The sequence below is a fragment of the Pinus tabuliformis genome, chromosome 2_1, assembly GCF_031772625.1.
Source record: "Pinus tabuliformis cultivar Carrire ecotype Pingquan chromosome 2_1, CPIR1, whole genome shotgun sequence".
NCBI classification, from domain to species: domain Eukaryota; kingdom Viridiplantae; phylum Streptophyta; class Pinopsida; order Pinales; family Pinaceae; genus Pinus; species Pinus tabuliformis.
In genome coordinates, this window is record NC_142299.1 from 241,777,593 (window position 1) to 241,796,862 (window position 19,270).

The following is a 19,270-nucleotide window of genomic DNA, read 5'->3' on the forward strand; positions in this document are numbered from 1 at the left end:
CGTGGCATCATGCCGATCAAAATGTTGCTCTAAGGCAACCACATTCCTAGGAGTAGGATTTATGATATGCTCATGATTTAAAGATCCATCCTCCTCAGAAACTATCCGAAAATCCTCAAACTCATCCAAACTATTAAGAAAACGAATGACTTGTTTTTCATCATTGAAGACCTGCCAATGCTCTGAGTTATCTGGAACAGATGGTCTGAATATTACTTCCATTTTAATCTTATCGTTAATTAATTCATCAGTCAACTGGAAAGTAGTAGCAGCTACGACAAGTTCATCTGCCAAACTATTTTGCTCTCTTGGAATTGCTTCGAGGTCAAGAGCATCAAAATGCTCCATAGTATCCCACACAGCATTTCTATAGTTTCTTAATCTTTGATTTCTACATGTGAATTTACTTTTAAGCTGCATGATAACTAAATCAGAATCCCCTTTAATGCTAAGCAATTTAACGTTCAAGGACTTGGCCAACTCAAGCCCCAACAATATAGCCTCATATTCAGCGACATTGTTGGTTGCTTCAAATTCTAATCGATAGGCAAACTTGAAAATGTGACCAAGGGGAGATTTAAGCACTATCCCAGCACCTTTACCAGCCCTAGATGATGCACCATCGAAGTACATATACCAAACTTTATCCTTGAGACCCCTAATCTTATCATCGGGAGGAATTATAAAATTAGACATGATAGCATAGTTCCCAATGTCAGATTGCTCTTTGATTATTTTGTTGTGAGGTCTCTTAGGATCTTCAACATGAAATTTTCTTTCGGGCTCTCTATTTAGTCTTACAAAACCATCACCCCTAGGAGAAGGAATCATGGCATATGACCAATTCATTTGAATACTTCCTCCTAGATCAGAGGCCCACTTTCTAGATAACAGCATACCCCAGGCATCAAGCACATCCACAACAACAATATCCATGACAACCATGATGTCTAGGTAAACTGAAAGATGAACTTGTAAATCTTTGATTAAACCATGCACTTCGATTTTCTTAGAATCCATGGCGCATATATTATAGTAGGGTCTAGAAACTCTTAAGTTAAGCTGTTCCATGACCCTTTTAGTCATTACAAAAGCTGATGCACCAGAATCCAACATGCAATTATTCAATTTATACCCATTAACTAATAAGGTGATAAAGAAAGGTTGATGATCTTTGTTATCAGCATCTAAGCTTTGCAGATATATAGGAGCATCATGATAGTCAACTTCCCGAGTCTTCTTTCGAGAAGTTTTGACTTGAGGACCTTGAATCGCTTTTAGTAACTTGTCTCTTTGGGAAGGGATTTTAGCAATCTCGGAGACAGGAACCCAGATTTTAGCATTGTTATACCAACTTCCCAAATCGACATCTATTCCAGAGTTTACACCAAGGTTAAAAGTTCGAAGGGGAATTTGATTCCCGCTTTGATCTTTATCCCTTCTCTGATAGGTCAAACCCTTATCTCTAGCAATTTCCAAAATTTGTTGGGGAGAGGGCTTTTCACCATATAACCTAGCCAAAATATCATCTTCATTTTCAAGGTTATTTATACTAAAAGCTGATGAAGGATTCTCAACATCACGACTTTTTTCCTTGACCTCTATCCAATCATCCATAGACAAAGGAAACTTGCTGCCTACTACATTTATTTGATCACCCATTCCAAACATTCCATTATCTAAAATTCTTCTAACGATGGGACAAGTGGCCTCTTCATGAAGAGCATCACAAATCCGACAATAAGGAGGAGCATTATCAACCAAATTATTTAGCGGATTAGGAGGTCTCTGCTCACTAGATTGACCCTTCCTTTGCCAATTGTTATTTCTATTATTATTATTTCGAGGTTGAAAATTCTGCGTTTGCGATCTTTCCATTTGGATCAACCTATTCTGCAAAGTGGTTATCTCCTTATTATGATTAATTTCCATAGTTTCAATTTTTTGAAGCAATTTGAGAACAAGCTCACTTTCAGGTTCTTGAACTGCTTTTCCTTTAGGTTCTTTTAGTTTCGTAGCAGCCCTATCGAAACCTGGGATCTCAGACTTCCCAGATGCGGCCTTGTCCTTTTCAAGCTCTATAGCTAAGGCTTGGCAATCTCTATAATCATTAAGTTTAGCACGCCTTAATTCATAAGATGGCTCAGGACTAAAGGCATCAATGTAAAAATCTTGGAGAGTTTTATCTGTAGGTTTATAGTCTTGAGGTAATTCTCTAACAATACCATTAAACCTTTTATTAAATTCTTCAACAGTTTCATCCTCTCTCTTTTTTATTAGGCTAATAGCTTTTACGAGGTGTCTTCCTTCTCTCTTATCTCCATATTTTTCTTTAAATGCATTAATGATCGATTGTAAGGAGTTAAACGAATTCTGAGGCTTTTCTGCAAACCAATCATAGGCATCACCTCCTAGAGTTAAGACGAAAAGAGTCATTCTGACATCCTCATGATCGAAATCAGCAGATCTTACGTACTTAGCCATCCATATGCTAAAATCTCGCAAATGAGAGTTAGCACTAATCGCATTATTTCCTTGAAAGTTAGGCAATTTATCGATCCCAATAGATGGAATATCGTTGGGATATCCTGGAATGTTAGAAAAATCACAAGGGGCATACATATCCATGATGTTGTGCCTAACTTGACCTTTAAAAAGCAAATGAATATCAGAGAGGGCTTCTTGTCCAAGGTTTACAAGAAGTGTACGAGAAGCGAGTTTGTGTAAACGTACCTTGAGGACCTTTTCAAGATCAGGAGTAGGATTGCACAGACTGCTTGGATGTCTTCTAGTGTACACTCTCGAAGATAATATATGAAGTGGAGTCGCCACCTGAACAAGAAGTAAAACACGAAAAAGCTTGAGATGAAAGAACCAAGGACAGAAAAACTCTATCCCAAGGCAACGGCGCCAAAAAATGTTGTCGCGCAGATTGACACGACAACCCTCAGACCGGGAGCTGTCACTCTGATCCCCGATCCCTCCGTTTAAGCCTGTCTCCCGCGGCTAAGGGGGGTAGACCCTATGAGATGATGAAAACCAACTGTGAACCAGTTGGGTTGGGAGACACGAAAGGAAACCAGCACTAAATAGATTTTATTAATTTAATGGACCAGTGCCTTATGGGTTTGATGTTTAAACGATTGCTTACTAGATATTGCAGATATGTAAACCATGTACGACAATCATTTATCATCCAATAACTTGAACAATGCAAGATATTCAGTAAAATCACAAAGTTCTTATAATGATTAAAGCTCAATAACGATATCCAGTAATTAAAAATTTCGAAAAGATAAATGCTTTAAACAACCACGCAATTATGAATCATTAACCAGATATCATATTCATGCAGCTAAATCTTCAAGATGATCATTCATGTGCAGACTCGCATAAAATGATAAATATCGAAAATTTGAATCTCAGCAGGAGAGAATAGAACGTGATAAGTTCCCGAGACAAAAAACTGAATCTGGCAAAAATTTTCTACAATATTTTTTTTTATGATTTTTAATTAATAAAATCTAACTATTTAGCCAAATTAATAAAATCAAACTAAACTAAATCAAAGATTAAATTTCTAAACTTAAACAAAACTTTTTAAAATCCTAAAAAGGTCTATTCTAATATTAAAATTAAACTAAAAGCTAAACCACTACGTCTAAACTAAAAAAAGGGGGGCGAAACTTAAATTAACACAAACGATTCTTTTTTTCTTTTTTTTTGGAGACCTTTTATTTCTTTTTTTCTTTTTTTTAAACAAATGAAATACGAGCTGATCTAAAGACTAAAATAAAAATAAAAAAAAGAGAAACGAAAACCTTACCTAAGGAGAAATACGATTTCCATATACGCTTCAATACCTGACATCAGAAACTAGCAGCAACCATTCTGGGGATCCCTGTCCGAAAGAAGAAAGAAAAACGAAGGCAGAGGCTTACTGTTGGCTCTTCACGCATACATGCACCCAAAGAATCATTACACAAATTTGCAGACATTGAGAACGCTGAGGATTGCGTGAGGCTGTGTTTTACGATGGACACAGCGGATCGATTCTTGGCGTATTATTTCGGTTTTGCTATTCAACGCAGCGATTTGAGACTGGCAGGAGATTTCAATGGTGGATGGACAGGTATACGTAGCAGAGTTTAAAACAAAACTTCGACGCATCAAATCACCCACGCCTTCTTTGATATCTCCTTTCGGGCCAGGTTCGCCAGTACGTGGAGTTCTTCAAGTGAACGGTGGCTCGACGGGCAGATGCAGCGAGGATTGGAGACGGAAAATTTAAATGAAAAACGCGTGAAGAGGTTGGAGGGTAATGCGTTGATGAGGAAGGCTTTGCAGGCAGAAAGGATATGGGAGCAGTGAAGCTATGCGTATAGGTTGATTGAAACAGTGAAGAAAAAGGGATAACGTGAGGAAAATTGGCGCGGCTGAAGGAGTATATGGGGATGAGCAGGGAACGTGCAAGTGAATGGGGCTGCCGTGAGCGTTTGAAGCAGAAATAGATTTCTGAAGGTCGCCAATGGAAGTGCTGCGTTTGCTGATGAGAAAGAAAGGGCTGATCTGAAGCAGCTTTGAAAAGATGGCAGCAGGATGATGAAGAGGGAACAGCCCAGAAGCTATTTCCTGAAAAAAATGCACCTGTAACCTGGAAACAAAAAACCCGGAAGATAATATATGCATAAAACAAAATTTGAAACCCCAGATCGGCTAAACAAAATTACAGCGTTTGACTCTTTTAATAGCCAGATTTAGCAATAACAGCAGAAATATTATCGAAAGTTTCAGATTTTACTATGAAGAACTTCAGAAAATCTCTCATGCAAATTTAGAAAAGTAAACTAAATGATTAACCCAGGGTAAAAACTGGCTGGGCTCTGCAAGGAAAAGCTTGCGGGAGTTGGCTGGTTCAGCCGAGAACTTCCCCAAACACCCGCTAATCTTCTTCAATAAGGGTTTTCTGCACAGCTCACTTCAACCATCAGTAAAGAGAGAGAAAATAATACTAGATCTCAAAAAGCAATGGAGATACCTGCCATTACTTAAGAAACCCTAATACCATTCAAACCCTAGCAAGTGAACAAGATACCTGTGCTCACAATACTCTATAATAAGCTATTATTAATGGCTGAAAAATAAAATATGCAGAAAATAAAACAGCTCACAGCACTTCCAGAGAGTAACACCAGCAAGATTTGAACCCCAAAGTCTTCTTTTATTAACCAGAAACAGATTACAAGAGAGCTTCTTCAGCACAAGACTCCAAGATCGAATGATCTCAAATGACCCCTAGCACCCTATTTAAAGGAAAAGATCCCAACAGCTAGTTCAAGTGATCCATGTCAAGATGATCTCGACCGTCGATGAGGATCAAGATATCTCTTAATCTCATCCGTCGAATTTTTAATGCATTAAAAATTGAAATTCTGCATTTATTTACTCAAAATATTATTATTTTATTATTTTTTAGTTTTCACTTTATTTTATTATTTTATTATTTTTATTTTATTTTTTTTTTTTTATTTTTTTTTTTTTTTTTTTAAAATGGATCCTTGAACTTAGCTTTTGGGAAAATTTACCTAGGACCTAGGACTTAGGACTTATGAGGGGATTAAAACATTTCTTAACCCTCAAGACACTTTACATCATGACTTTTACAACTTTACATCCAAAGGGGGGAAAAACTCATCTGACATAGACCCTCATAAACCACCCAGTTCTGTGACACAACTATAATCTAGCAGATTAACACACCAGGATTCTCCTAAGATTCTAATGACAAAAAATATCCTGGCTTTGGGGTTAGGTTGAAGGAAAACTCTGCCGATCATGGATCGGTGAGACGAAAAACCTTCCGGGACGTAGATTATCACTTAGAAAATTAGGTCCACCTAGGCAATTTACAGACATGACTCATATCTGCTAAGATTATTTACAATTTATACATGCAGACTGGGTTTACAACATAAATTGATCAAGCTGTCGATGACTGTAGAATGGCATGGATATGTCGATCAAGCGCTACCCTTTTTGCAAAGAAAAAGGGGGTGTACTGTTGTGGGCAGTTGACCGGTAGTGATCAACAGGCCCATTTGGGCAATAATTGATGAAAGATGGAACAATCAACTCCATCGCCCTATACATGCAGCTGGGTATTTTTTGAACCCACGGTATCATTATAAAGCTAAGGAGTCAGGAGCTTTGAGGGGGGAGGTCAGAGATGGACTGGTTGATTGCATTGAACGCATGATCCCATTGGAGTCTGATCAGCTGGAGATACACCGACAGGCCAATATCTTCAGCAATGCAGCAAGTACCTTTGGCAAGAACCTAGCAAAGATTGCAAGAGAAGCAGATGAGCCAGGTAAACAAAAATTTCAATTTTCAAATTCTTAATAGTTTTACTTCTTTTTTTAAAGTTTGTTAAATCGTTTATAATTTGAAAGTTAGATATAATTTGTAATTTTGTTGAGCTAACTCATTACACTCCTATGTTTTTTGCAGCACAATGGTGGGAGGCCTTTGGTGGCCATTGTCCTGAATTGCAAAGGTTTGCAATTCGTATTTTGAGTCAAACTTGCAGTGCATCTGGGTGTGAGCGCAATTGGTCTGTCTTTGAGAGGATTCACACAAAGAAGAGAAACCGTTTGGATCAAAAACGGTTAAATGATCTAGTTTATGTCCAATACAACCTTCGGCTCAGACGAAACCATTTGTTGAACAAAAGACCTGATTCAGATCCCATTGTGTTGGAAGACATTGATCCAACATCAGATTGGGTAGTGGAGAGTCGTCTAGCAGAGTTTGATCCTGATGAGGATCTTGATGTAGATTTAGATATGGAGACATCAGTTGAACTTGAACATGTTGTTCAACTTCAGCCTGTTCAGTTGAATGCAGATCCCAATCCACCAGCCTCAGTCTCACAGCCAGCAAGGACTCCAGTTGTAGGTGCTTCCTCTGCTCAGCCACGACAGAAGCGCAGTCGCATATCTACTCTATCTCAGCTTGCATCTGCTGCAGTTGCACAGCCTGCTAGTGGTACCACTTCTACAGTTGCAGTTGGAGATGATGATGATGAGGAGGAGCCATGGGGCCCCCTGTCTGACTCTGATGATGATGATCCAGAGATTGATCGACATGATCTTGGCTCCTCTGACAGTAGCTACTAGCCAGTAGTACTGGAGTCTGGTCACCGTCACAGTTTACTTTTGTTGTAGAGGCCATTTCTAGCCTCCTTGGTTATGTGTTTTTTGTTTTGAGTCTTTGATCATGTATGACAGTTGACTATGTATTGCCATTGGGTACCATTTTGATATAATGGATTGGTTCATGAGCCTACTTTGATCATATGTTGTCTTCCATCTATATTATAATGCTGTGTGTTTGGAAACATGAATGAAAATCTTTAAAATTATGTTTTTTTATAAAAAAAAAAAAATATTTAATGTATTTTTTACAACGACCGAGTCATTACCGTTTCGGAGTCGGAGTCGGAGTCGATCCTCGGCCGAGTCGGAGTCGGAGTCGGAGTCGATCCTCGGCCGAGTCGGAGTCGGAGTCGGAGTCTTAAAACTATGGGTGAAACATGCTGGAAGAAATTGCCATTGATATCAAAGGGTGAATGGGCCAGCACTTGTTTGATAATATGCGTGCACAAGTTAGTAAATTTGAATGCAAGAACACTTCAGTTTGGTAGCCCTTGTCTCGCCATTTTGTTTGATAGGTGGTATGCTTCGTGGGTCTGCCTGGTTGGAAAGGTATTAGAGTTTAAAGTTTGTTGCCTCAAACAGATGGGTATATCACCAGCTCTTGCCCCACAAATTCATGGCCTTAATATTTCATTGCTGCCCCTAGAAGGAGATCAAAGTTGTAATTTAAATTGGCCTATGTTCACTAACTGAGACAGCCCTGAAAGAGAGCATCTTGAAGAACAAAAAATAATTTTTTAGTGATATAAGCCTCCTCTTAACAGGTCAGCTTGATGGCAAACATCTTGTATTTTCTTATGGGCAAGTCAGCCCTAATTGGTTCAGGTCGGCTCCAGTGAAAGTCTTGTCTTTTAAAGGATCAAATCGGCCCCATAATAGGCCTCTTCAATCTGTATATATGTTGCCTAGTTGTGGAAATCAAAGGGCAGAAGATCAAGCATCGTTTCACAAAAAAATCTTCTGTTTTAGCACAGGCCAAGCCCTAGAATGAAGTATCAGAAGAAGGCCACATTTGAGACACCTCTTCTAGAGCAAGTTCCGGAGTACTTCTCTGTATGGTGTTTCTCTGACAAGACTATTTTGAGAAGCTGTGTGAAGGAAATTCGAGGCACATTTCTGAGAAATTTTTCAGCCTATCTATGTCACAATTTGGCCTCCCTGAGGCACAAATTTCGGCCTTCCTGAGGCCTGATTTGAAGACTTATGCACCAAATTTCTGAGGCTTGCTTCTGAGACCGCGTGGAGGAGGCCCCCAATTAGGGTCTGTTGAGACCATAGGTCTGTGGAAAACTCGATCTTGACTAAAGCCTGTTCTGAGGTTTTCAGAGGCAGACCCAAGCTCCTAGACAGATCAAATTCTGAAGTTTTTTAAGGCAGAGGCAGATCCAAGTTTCCTGACGCAGAACTAGGCCTCCCTTGAATCTGTTCGTTCGGCCTGTTTTGAGATGAGGCAAGCATTAAGGCTGATTATAGAAGGTATGACTTTTCTTTTGGACAGTATTGAGAATTAGAAGTCAAAGTAACAGCAGTATATAATTTGGAGATTCAAGGAGCAGACCTAATGTTGTAAATAACTTAGAAGAAATAGCAGTGTTTGCAAGTTATTGTAATTGGGTCATTATCCCTGGTATGGGAGCCAAAGAGTTTTTGTTCTATCTTTTATTATAAAGGGTGGCAAGGTGGTGCTAGGCAAGGAAGTTGTAGCTTCCTTCAGGAGGTTGTCGCCACCTTCCGATAGGGGCTGGTAAACCAAGGGTTGTAGCCCTTCCAGTTGTCACTAGTAAACCGGAAGTTGTAGCTTCCCTCGAGAAATAAATAAATTGTTTATATATTTATATATATATAAAGCCCCAAGGGACAGCTCAGTTGGTCGAGTCCCTGTTGCTAAGCACCTCACTTATCGGGAGGTCACGGGGTCAAATCTCCTCGACACCCTTGGGGTTAGGTCTTGCTAGTTTGGCCAATGGGTAGATCCCTTCGGGTTGATCTAGCTGGATTTTCCCGTGGATGTAGTGGCCATTCAGTGTCTGTGAACCACCCTTGAAAAATATATATATATATATATATATATCTTGTGTTCCTTGATGTGATGTTATCGGTTAATGCTTTATGATATTAAATTGTAAGAAAAAGTGAAATACTGATTCAGCCTCCACCCCCTCCCACTCTTGGTATTTCCAACAAAACAATCAATATAGGCTCAACAGAGAGTCTTTGACTTGAAATGTGAAGATGACAACCTTTTAAGATGAATCAGCTATATGTTTGCAGTGCAATTTGTTCTCATCCAACAAACCAGCTTATTTTCATAAAGCTTGGATGTAAGTAATTAACGCATCAGCATTACTTCAATATGTCAATACCCTGTCATATGACTATAAAGAAGAATTCAGTCCCGAGTATCCTACCAAACAACAAGGGTGGGTTCTAAAATAGCATATTGCACAAGAAATGGTCTAGTGAGCTTCAATCGCATTAACCTCTTATCACTGCAAGTATCTCAAAATAAAAGATAAAATTAACTGTTTGCCTAGATAGCCATGAACAAAGCCTGGGATATCAGTATACACAAGCATGCACCCGTTAAAAATTATGTTTCTTATGCTCACCTCCAACAAATAAGGAGAATCCATTGCATCTATTATTAGTCTGTGTATGTCTGCCCTATCTTTTGCAAGATCAGCCAGGCAACCAAGCACTCGTAGAGCTAAGGCCCTGGCCACAACATCACCACTATTAACAACTTCTTTAATTCTCCTCAACATTTCCAGATGATTAGGCATTCTCTCTTTTGTAAGAATACCTTTATATTTATCACCAGTTTCACTATAGCAATGGCTCTTAAATTCAAGAAACAAAGCCTTCTCAATACACAGTCTTGTGAAGTTATTTCCAGTTCTAAAGGCATCTGCAAGGCGAAGAAGGATTGAATTTGCAAAGGCTCTATCTTGCCCAGCATCCAACTTAAAAAGACTTGCTGTCAATGCTGTGACAACAGGCTCTTCACTCCACTTCTGGAGCCTTGGCCCCATCTTCATAATAGCTTCTACATGTGCACCTGAAACATAAGCAAACAAATATTATGAAACATATACAAGGAAACTATAAAAAAAATATATTTAAAGCATTAACCAAACATGTTTGAGAATAATGACGAAACAAAGAAAAAAATATTTGCAGGGAAAAGATATTGAATGAAAAACTACAAAGAAAGTTGAAATGGAACAACAGGAAGCTGGCCTCCCTCAGTGATTGAACCTCGTATTTCCACCAAAGTCGAATATATTATTCCATTGATATTGCTGAAACTACCCAAGTAGACATGTCCAATGTGAGATCTACTAGGCTAGATCTAAGGAGATAGTAAATATTATTGAATGAGATGATTGATGATGCTTCCTCTATAAAAGAGGAAACTCCTTTCGTTTCAATTTGTTGTTGTTATTGTTGGCAACTTTTGAGCATACAACTTTCTTGAAGGTGTTGTCTTTAAAGAGACTTTTTGGAAGCTTTTCCGGTGGGTTTTTCTGGTCAAAATCCGGCAACAATTTATTGAAATCATAAGTTTGATAGCTAATTTCTGCACAATCAAAGCGTGTCAGGGGTTTTTCACGGTGCTGAATCCAAATATGCAGTTAAAAAACCATTTTAAATAATACAAATCAAGATTTAACCTCAATTTTTTCCACCGGATTCCGTCACCGGAATCTCCAAAAAGTCGCACTAAAGACAACTCCTTTCTTGAATAGCTACCTATTGAGGTGTTGACATTAATTCCTAAAGCTTTTCTAAGTTGGCTTTCTACTTTGGCGCATTAAAGGTTGACTGTGAAAGGTTATATCCTTCAATTCCAATGCAATGTTGTGCAACGATGCAAGAAAAATGTACGAGATACAATACAAGGCTATTTCAAGAGCTCTTCTTGCAATATATCACTGTCATAGATCAGCCCACAAATTGCATAATAGCAGTCCCATAATCCACTTGAAAACAATCACTATTCCAATGGCAAAAACTTTAAACAATCATGAAGTGACTTTTAGGCTTATGAGGCTTATTAGATTTAAGTCCTAGACAATTGCTTCAAATCTGATCAGACTTCCTTTACAATGATATCAATCCAATATTTCAATTTCAAATGAGGTAAAACAGTGATATATTTACTCTTAAGTTATTTAGTGAATCACTTTTAGGATCTTGAGATTATTTAGATTAGATTTAGGACCTTTTTTTAGTGATTATATGCCACCACTTATGTCATTTAGACCACTGTTGTTAATACTTCAGATCTGATGTAAACTCTAACAGTGAAAAGAGAGGGATGGAGATGCAAACCCTTAGTAGCCTATGCCAAGCTTGGGGATTACCCAAGAGAGAGAACACTCCTCCAATGCCTGCACTCACAAGAGGTTAGCTTGAAACACAAGGAACAGACTTCTTAGAACACTGCAACCACAAATTGTTAGCCCAAATACATATGCAAATAATGGATCAGACTTGTACAACACTAGATAACAAGACTAGGTCTTGGAAATTTTGATATCTTGGCCTTGTAACCCTTCAAAAAGACCTGCAACACCAATGGATCAGCCTTAAAACAAATATGTATGATGGATCTAGCTCTCCAAGTGCTACGGCTAGGGCTAGGAAGCCCAATGAGGCTTGCAGCCTAGTAGGAAAGAGGCTCTAGGCCTCATGGCTAGGGCTAGATGGCCTTAGATGGTTGAGGTATGATGAGATCAGCCCTCTAACCCTTCTTCAAAGTGAATTAGGGCCTGCAAAAACAAAAAGTTAGCCACAAAAAATAATTCTACTTCGGGCCCTAATGACTAAGAAAATGTTGAAGAATCAAGGGCAATGGTGTATATTAGGATTCTTCTTGACTTGATAACCATTTGTCAAGCACTTTTACAATTATCTTAGCTGGATCTTCTTCTTATTATTATAGTGTGTGTTTCATCAAACTGCTACCAAAAACATAAAGACAAGAACACAAATGTTGGCTCTCTGCCAGGGCCAAGGCCCAAAACCTCTCTCTCTTAGAGAAGAAAAACCTTTGGTAAGTTTCTCTTATTGAAGGTTCTTTATTGATCAATGCCAAACCCTAGACCCTTGACTAGGATGTCCTCCAAGCACAAGACAAGTCCTTCCTCTTTCTGCACTTTGTTCTCCGGCATTAGTCTTCTTTCTTCTGGCACTTTGCTCCCCAGCACATTGACCTTCTTCTCCATTCCTTGTCTAGAGATAGACCTTGCTTATGTGAGCTTCTAGATGAGATGTTCCTTCTTCAATTCTTGGTGATGTCCTTTGCTTATGGAGACACCCTTTTCTTGCTCCAATGAAATACTTCTTGAGATATGTATGCAAACTGATATGACTGTACAGCAGCCCTAAATTCTCAGACATGTGATAGGTTAGCTTGTACTTTAGGCTCATTTTATCTTCGCTTGAGAGAGGGACATCTTCGCTTAAGTGAGAGGCCTCGTAGGCCTAAGATCTAGCCCAAACAAAGATGGATACTTGACTCTTATGTTACTGCTGTTATACCCGCATACAGTGCTCTTTTTCTTTGCACGTGTGATTGTTTCTAGCCCTATAGCCCTAGAAACAGTCCAAAGCTTTGCTCTTCTTCCCTTCTTCTTTGCTACACTTGGAGACCCTTAGACTTTCCTTGGTGGTACCCTTTACTCATCCTCTACCTCGCTGATTTCGGAGATGATGATCTTCTATGCTGACGAGGGTTTATCCGGGGTTTCAACCGGGACATTTGTCTCAGACTGAGAGGTACTACTGCCAAGGGAATTCTCTGTTGGGTAAGCCGGATTTGGCACCCAGATTGTACTCTGAAATTGCTTAATAAGAAAACCCTCAGATAGTTGCACCGATTTTCCCGCATTGGGTTTTTCCGGGGACATTGGTCCAAAAATAACGGTGTCATTTTGTGTGCTTGTTTCTGTTTCCTTCAATTGATGATCTGTAATATGTTGAGCATGCACTAGTGTTTATTTTCAATATTTACATTGTAAATAACTTGTTAAGTAACGGAACAAGTAGGTAGGAATAAATCAGTAAAGTGCATGGAGGGTTTCTAACTGGTAGACTTAGAAACTTCAACATGGTATCAGAGCGTGGTTGCAGATCACAGGAGAATTGAGGACATCAACCGAGCAGAGCAATAGCAACAGAAAACAGTTGTCCCGAGTGACAAAAGTTGTTCCTAGGAGAGCAGCAACAAGGGAAGGATGACGCAGTGCCCGCGTCATCAAGGGTGAGCCACGAAGAGGCAGCGCAATGGCTAAGGGAGGCAAAGGGAGGCTCACGCAAAGCCACGCAGAAGCTAGGAGGGCTGATGCAATTCGCTGAGGAGGTCGAGTTGTTGGTGCCGGGATTGCGCAGAGCCTAAGAGCTCTCACCTTCAGGTTGTTGGGGTTTAGGAGGATGTGGGAAAGTTGCAGAGTGGAGTTGGTGGGGTACTGTAGTCAGAACAGTACCTAACAGGGCAAGGCCAAGGAGGAGGGAGTTGCTACCAAGGGTTTCTAGCCAAGAAATCTGGATCAGTGGTGCAGTTGCACAGACGATCAGAGTAGGGGGCATCTTGACATCGGCAGAAGGGTTTCCAGGAGGGAAATCAAGGCTCAGAGGGAGTCATATCGAGAACTTCCAGGAGGGAAGTAGAAGAGCAACATGGCACTACACGAAGTAAGAGACCAAGACAGACTAAACAGAGCCTCAAACATTGCAATCTGGAAGGCCAAAATCTTATCCGTACTTGACAGAAATTGTGTCAAGCACTTCGCCTTGAGGACGATAACGATACCAGTTGACCCAGCTAATAACAATAAGTACAAGGAGGCAATGGCAAGGGCCAAGAACATCATCCTTGACAGGGTCAAGGACCATGTAGTACCACAGACTGCCAAGAAGGAAACGGCAAATGAGATGTCGGAGGACCTAAAGAAATTGTACCAGCATACTTCTGTGCAGAGAAGGATGCTACAAGAAAATCGGATGAGGTCATATCAAATGAAGGGAGAACCGATCGACACCTTCCTCGGAGGACTGAATGAGATCCGAGATCAGTTGACTTCCATAGGAGCCACGTTGGATCGGGACTTGATGGTGAGGACAGCCCTGAATGCAGTCTCAGAAGACTGGGAGGTATTTGTCCAGAGTATACTAGGCAGAGGGACCCTTCCACCTTGGGAGGAGATGTGGGCGGCTCTTCGCCAAGAAGAGATCAAACGGTAGACCAAGGCGGGAAGCAGCAGTAAGGGGATCAGAGTCAAAAAGGAGGAGGAGGAAGATGTTGCCCTAGCATCTGAGGGAAAGCAAGAAAAACGGAAGAAGAAGGATCTCTCCAAGATCAAGTGCTTCCACTGTGGGGAGCTGGGTCATTATGCGACCCAGTGTCCAAGGAAGAAGAGTAAGGGAGAGTCTTCCGAGCCTAAGGCAACACTAGCAAGCGCAAAGAAGGAAGTGGAGACAGATGATGACTGCGCCATGAGTGCACACACGCCACTTGAGCGAAAGTGGGGAGACATCGAGCTGTAGTCAGACGTACTACAGGTGATGAGGGGCAGGATCCTCGAGAAGTACCCAGCCTCTTGGATTAGACCATGCTATGGGAGCCCCGAAGAGGAGTAGCAGGACTGGCTGATGTGGGTAGAGATGGATGCGGATGGAGCAACAAAGAGAGATATAGTGCAGGAGTCCCAAAACAACACGAGGCTAGTAGGCTGCAGCAATGTGAGAGGCACGGGAGTGTTGCACCAGTGCAGGATGGCACAAAGAGGTGTGCAACGGTGCAAGATGTAGGGAGTTGTTGCAGCAACGCAGGGGTCAGAGAGGGAGCACTTGTCAGCGGCAGAGGGAGCTTCAGCATCAAGAGGGTCTCTAGCCCAACAGAGAGGTCGGAGTTAGGAGATCAGTTACTTAGTTCTCAGTGACTGAGTTTCAGTGCAACAGTGGGCAGCATGATGAGAGGAGATGCAGTGTAGATGCAGCAGTGGCAGTGGCAAAGCCATGGGCAGCAGCACTGGTGCAGAGGGAGTTGTCGTACAGATGCAGCAGTGGCAATGGCAAATCCATGGGCAGCAATACAGGATAAAGCAGTGCAGAGGATGGTGGGCAGCAAGCCTAGCATCAGCGCAGGGACCGATGTCGGATGATCAGAGTAATACTCAGTGAGGAGTATTGCTAGAGCACAGTCCTCGCTAAGAGGGAGTATTGATTTGTGGTAGCATCGGATGTGCTCTAGCCACGAAATTTGGTGGAGAGGTTGGGGCACATGAGATCTCCAATACCCAGAAAGGGTTTGGGCAGATTCTAAACAGTTTAGGAGATATTAAAATAATTAATATTTGTAATGGAGTCACGAAGTCTAAACTTAGGGAAAATATCCGTTCAACTTGATAATATGTGTTCACAATCTAGCGTTTTATCCAACGGACGAGTGTACAAACTTCAATGCTTCAATAGAGAATTAATGCACAGTTGAGGAGATATTCTACGTTCCAGTTTAGAGGTAATAGAGCTACTGCTTAACAACTCTAATGTATCAGAGTATTTAACAACTCTAATGCATTATCAAGTCTAGTCATTTTCTTCATTATCAAACTTACACTTTAAAGAAACCGATCACAACTATTAACCAATGAGGAAGAAGCAACAGTCACTCACAATTCAATGTTACTGCAATATCCTCTGTTCTAGAAAGTCGCATAATAGTTCTTACTGCTTTTGTGCTCTTACATCGATAACCTACCTCTACCTTTGTTCAACTGGATGGAAGTCGACTTTGTAATATCCTTCTTAGCCAAAGATAGAATCAACCAGAACAATTTGTTGTCCTCGTTCGAGATATTCCTCCTATACCGACTGGAATAACACGCAAAGAACAAGTGGACTCTTTCTTCAGGAGGTTGTACCCGAAAACTTATGAAGGATCTGTGATTGTCACTGACATAGCAGAGGTATTTGAAATTTCAGACAATCTTATCCTTCTCATTGATGTTCTTGCTAACAGTTTTCAGAGAGGCCAGAAATTATTTTTCTACTGTGTAGTGTATGGTTGAATGAAATAGACTTTTGTACATTAGTGAAGGGGTCCACAGAATGTTCGGTCGAGTCCGGCTCTATTCGAGGACCCGAATCGTTCTTGGCCAAATAAACTCCACGGAAGCCCACACTTAAACCTTACCTTTCTTCCATTCCACAAACCTTTGCACATATATCGATGCTCTCCTTAGCGCATTAAATCTTCGTCGTCGATCTCATTCCTCAATCCGATGGTTATCGCGCAATAACTCGCGCCAACTAGCCTCAACCTCCAATTTTAGTTATTCTGCTAAAATAGCAGAACTATTTAATTTACCCGGTATATGGCAAACCTTCAAATTTTCCACGAAACCGAAAGGAATTAAAACCCCAGTTCATAACCTTATCGCGTCCGAAATTTAAATTAACTCACATGCATCTTCCGACGCGATCACCATCAGATCTGACCCGTCTAATCGAACGGCTATCGCGTCACCCGCTCGCCAACTAGCTTGGCCGATCTCCACTGTCGATCAATCCCGCTTGATCCAACGGCTATCGCGTAATCTCGCATGAAATCTTGCACGATGCATAACAAGTCGAGAGCGCGCGAGAAAAGTGGTTTTCCCGTGCTACATGTCAACCCCTCAGGTTAATCACGTGAATTTGCAAAATACCATTTACAGCTTTTAGGGCGCGCGAGATACTGCTTACCGCCTACGAAGACCACTCCATTATTCTGCACGTTTTCCACCCTTCTGTCGACACATGCCTTGATGTGATCCATCCATTTCTTAACTTAATCTCCTGTGATAAGATCTTCGTCGCTCATCTTCCATTAACCCTGTCCATTGATCCGACTGATCCAACAGTTACTGTGTACTGTCGCCTGATTCGCTGGACCTCGAGCTGGAAGGATTTCCAGCCTCCAGCAAAGTATCAATTTCGCCTGTTCAGCTTCCTGGCCCGCTTAAGGGTTTCGGTCTTGGCTTCAAGCTTCTTGGGAAGTCACCTGTGGACGAGAAAGTCGCAGTCCATAGATCCTCTAATGTGGCAGCAGGGGCAACGTTCATATAACTGGACGGTGTATATACTAATATGATTCAAGGCAACCATAGTCACTATGTACAATCGTGGTGTACATGCCAACACAATTTCACTAATAATTTCACTGACACAGAGGAGGTATTATGGTGCAGAGTCAGGAGTATTAACACGGAAGGAGAGGCGTTAACCAAGAAACAGTCATGGTAATGCAGTATTATGAACATAGTAATACCGCATGACAATCACTCCATGTCAAGCAACACAATGTTCATCCAAAACGCAGTCAACACATTACCATTCAACATAGAATACCATTCAATGCAGAATATGTATTGAATATTTATGGTTGCAATACATACTTACTTCACTCATGGCACTCACCACGGTCATCTCAGTCTTCCACGCAACACAGACTTTAAAGGTCGTTCGATTTTCTATCAAACGCAGAGCATTTAGGTGCAGAGTCCATGTTGAAGTTTCTAAGTTTACTTAGTTTAGAAACCCTTCATGCACTTTTTCTGATTTATTCCTACCTACTTGTTATTTTTCTTTAACAAGTTATTTACAAAGTAAATACTGAAAATAAACACCAGTGCATGCTCAACATGTTACAGATCGGCAACTAAAATAAACAAGAACAAACACACCACATGACACCATTATTTTTGGACCAATTTCCCCGGAAAAACCCAATGCGGAAAAACCACTACAACGATCTGAGGGTTTTCTTATTAAGCAATATCAAAGTACAATCCGGGTGTCGAAACTACCTACCCAACAAAGAATTTCCTTAGCAGCTACAGCTCACAGTTTGAGAGAAATCTCATGGCTAAAACCCCGGAAAAAACCTTCCGGCATCTCCTCAGCACAAAACTGCTCTGCAACCCCAACGTCTGCCGAAACTGGATTGCGTCAGCCCCTCTCTATCTCACGTTGGCCCTGCGTAAGCCTTTCTAGGCCTGCGTTAGCCCCAGGAGGCCCTGCATCAGCTCTGGGAGCCTCTACGTCAGCTGCGCTGGCCCCTCTGGTGCTCTGCGCAGCACTTGGCTGCCTCTGCGTGGCTTTGCGTGAGCCCTCGTTGGCTTTGCGTCACCCTCCTTCGCTGTTGTGCTGCTCTACCAGCACAATCTCTGCCTTCTTTGTTTCTCTGTACTCAATGCCCCTCAGCTGCTCTCCCGATCATTGATTCTATCTCTCTTAGCAAACCCCGCTTTAGAAAATAGAATGATTGATCATCTAGTGTACTTCTCCAAGTGACCCTCAAGCTTCTTCTTATACTTTTCTTGTTGATATCTCAACAGCCGAGATTAAGTCCCTAATCAACAGCTAAGATTAGATCTGGCTTGATCCATGTCTTTTGGACCACTATAACACAAATTCATATTAATACACATTAATATTTTATTTTCCCTAAGTTTAGACTTAGAGACTCCATTAAAAATATTAATTATTTTAATATCTCCTGATCTGTTTATAATCTGCCCAAACCCTTTCTGGGTATTGGAAATCTCATGTGCCCTAACCTCTCCACCAAATTTCGTGGCTAGAGCACATTCGATGCTACCCCAAATCAACACTCCCTCTTAGTGAGGATTGTGCTCTAGCAATACTCCTCACTGAGTATTACTCTGATCATCCGGCATCAGTACCTGTGCTAATGCTATGCCTTCCTGCCCAACATCCTCTACACTGTTGCCCATGGTTCTGCCACTACCACTACTACATCTGTATGACAGCTCCCTCTGCAGCTGTGTTGTTGCTGGTCCTTTCTCCCAGCACTGCATCCGCACTGCACCTCCTCTCATCATGCTGCATCGTGCTGCCTACTGCTATACTGCAACTTAGTTACCGAGAAGTAAGTAACTGATCTCCCAACTGACCTCCCTATTGGGCTAGAAACACCCACTAATGTTGAAGCTCCCTCTGCCGCTGACAAGTGCTCCCTCTCTGACCTCTGCGCTGCTGCAACT

General features: G+C 41.2%; 1 protein-coding gene across 1 annotated transcript in view; it reads right to left on the minus strand.

The window, feature by feature from the left end:
* Positions 1–19,270, minus strand: part of LOC149199600 (uncharacterized) — a 226,603-nt gene that overhangs the window by 175,150 nt on the left and 32,183 nt on the right. The window contains 1 exon segment of the mRNA XM_089402501.1: positions 9,827–10,275. Coding sequence (XP_089258627.1) covers positions 9,827–10,275 — 449 coding nt within the window.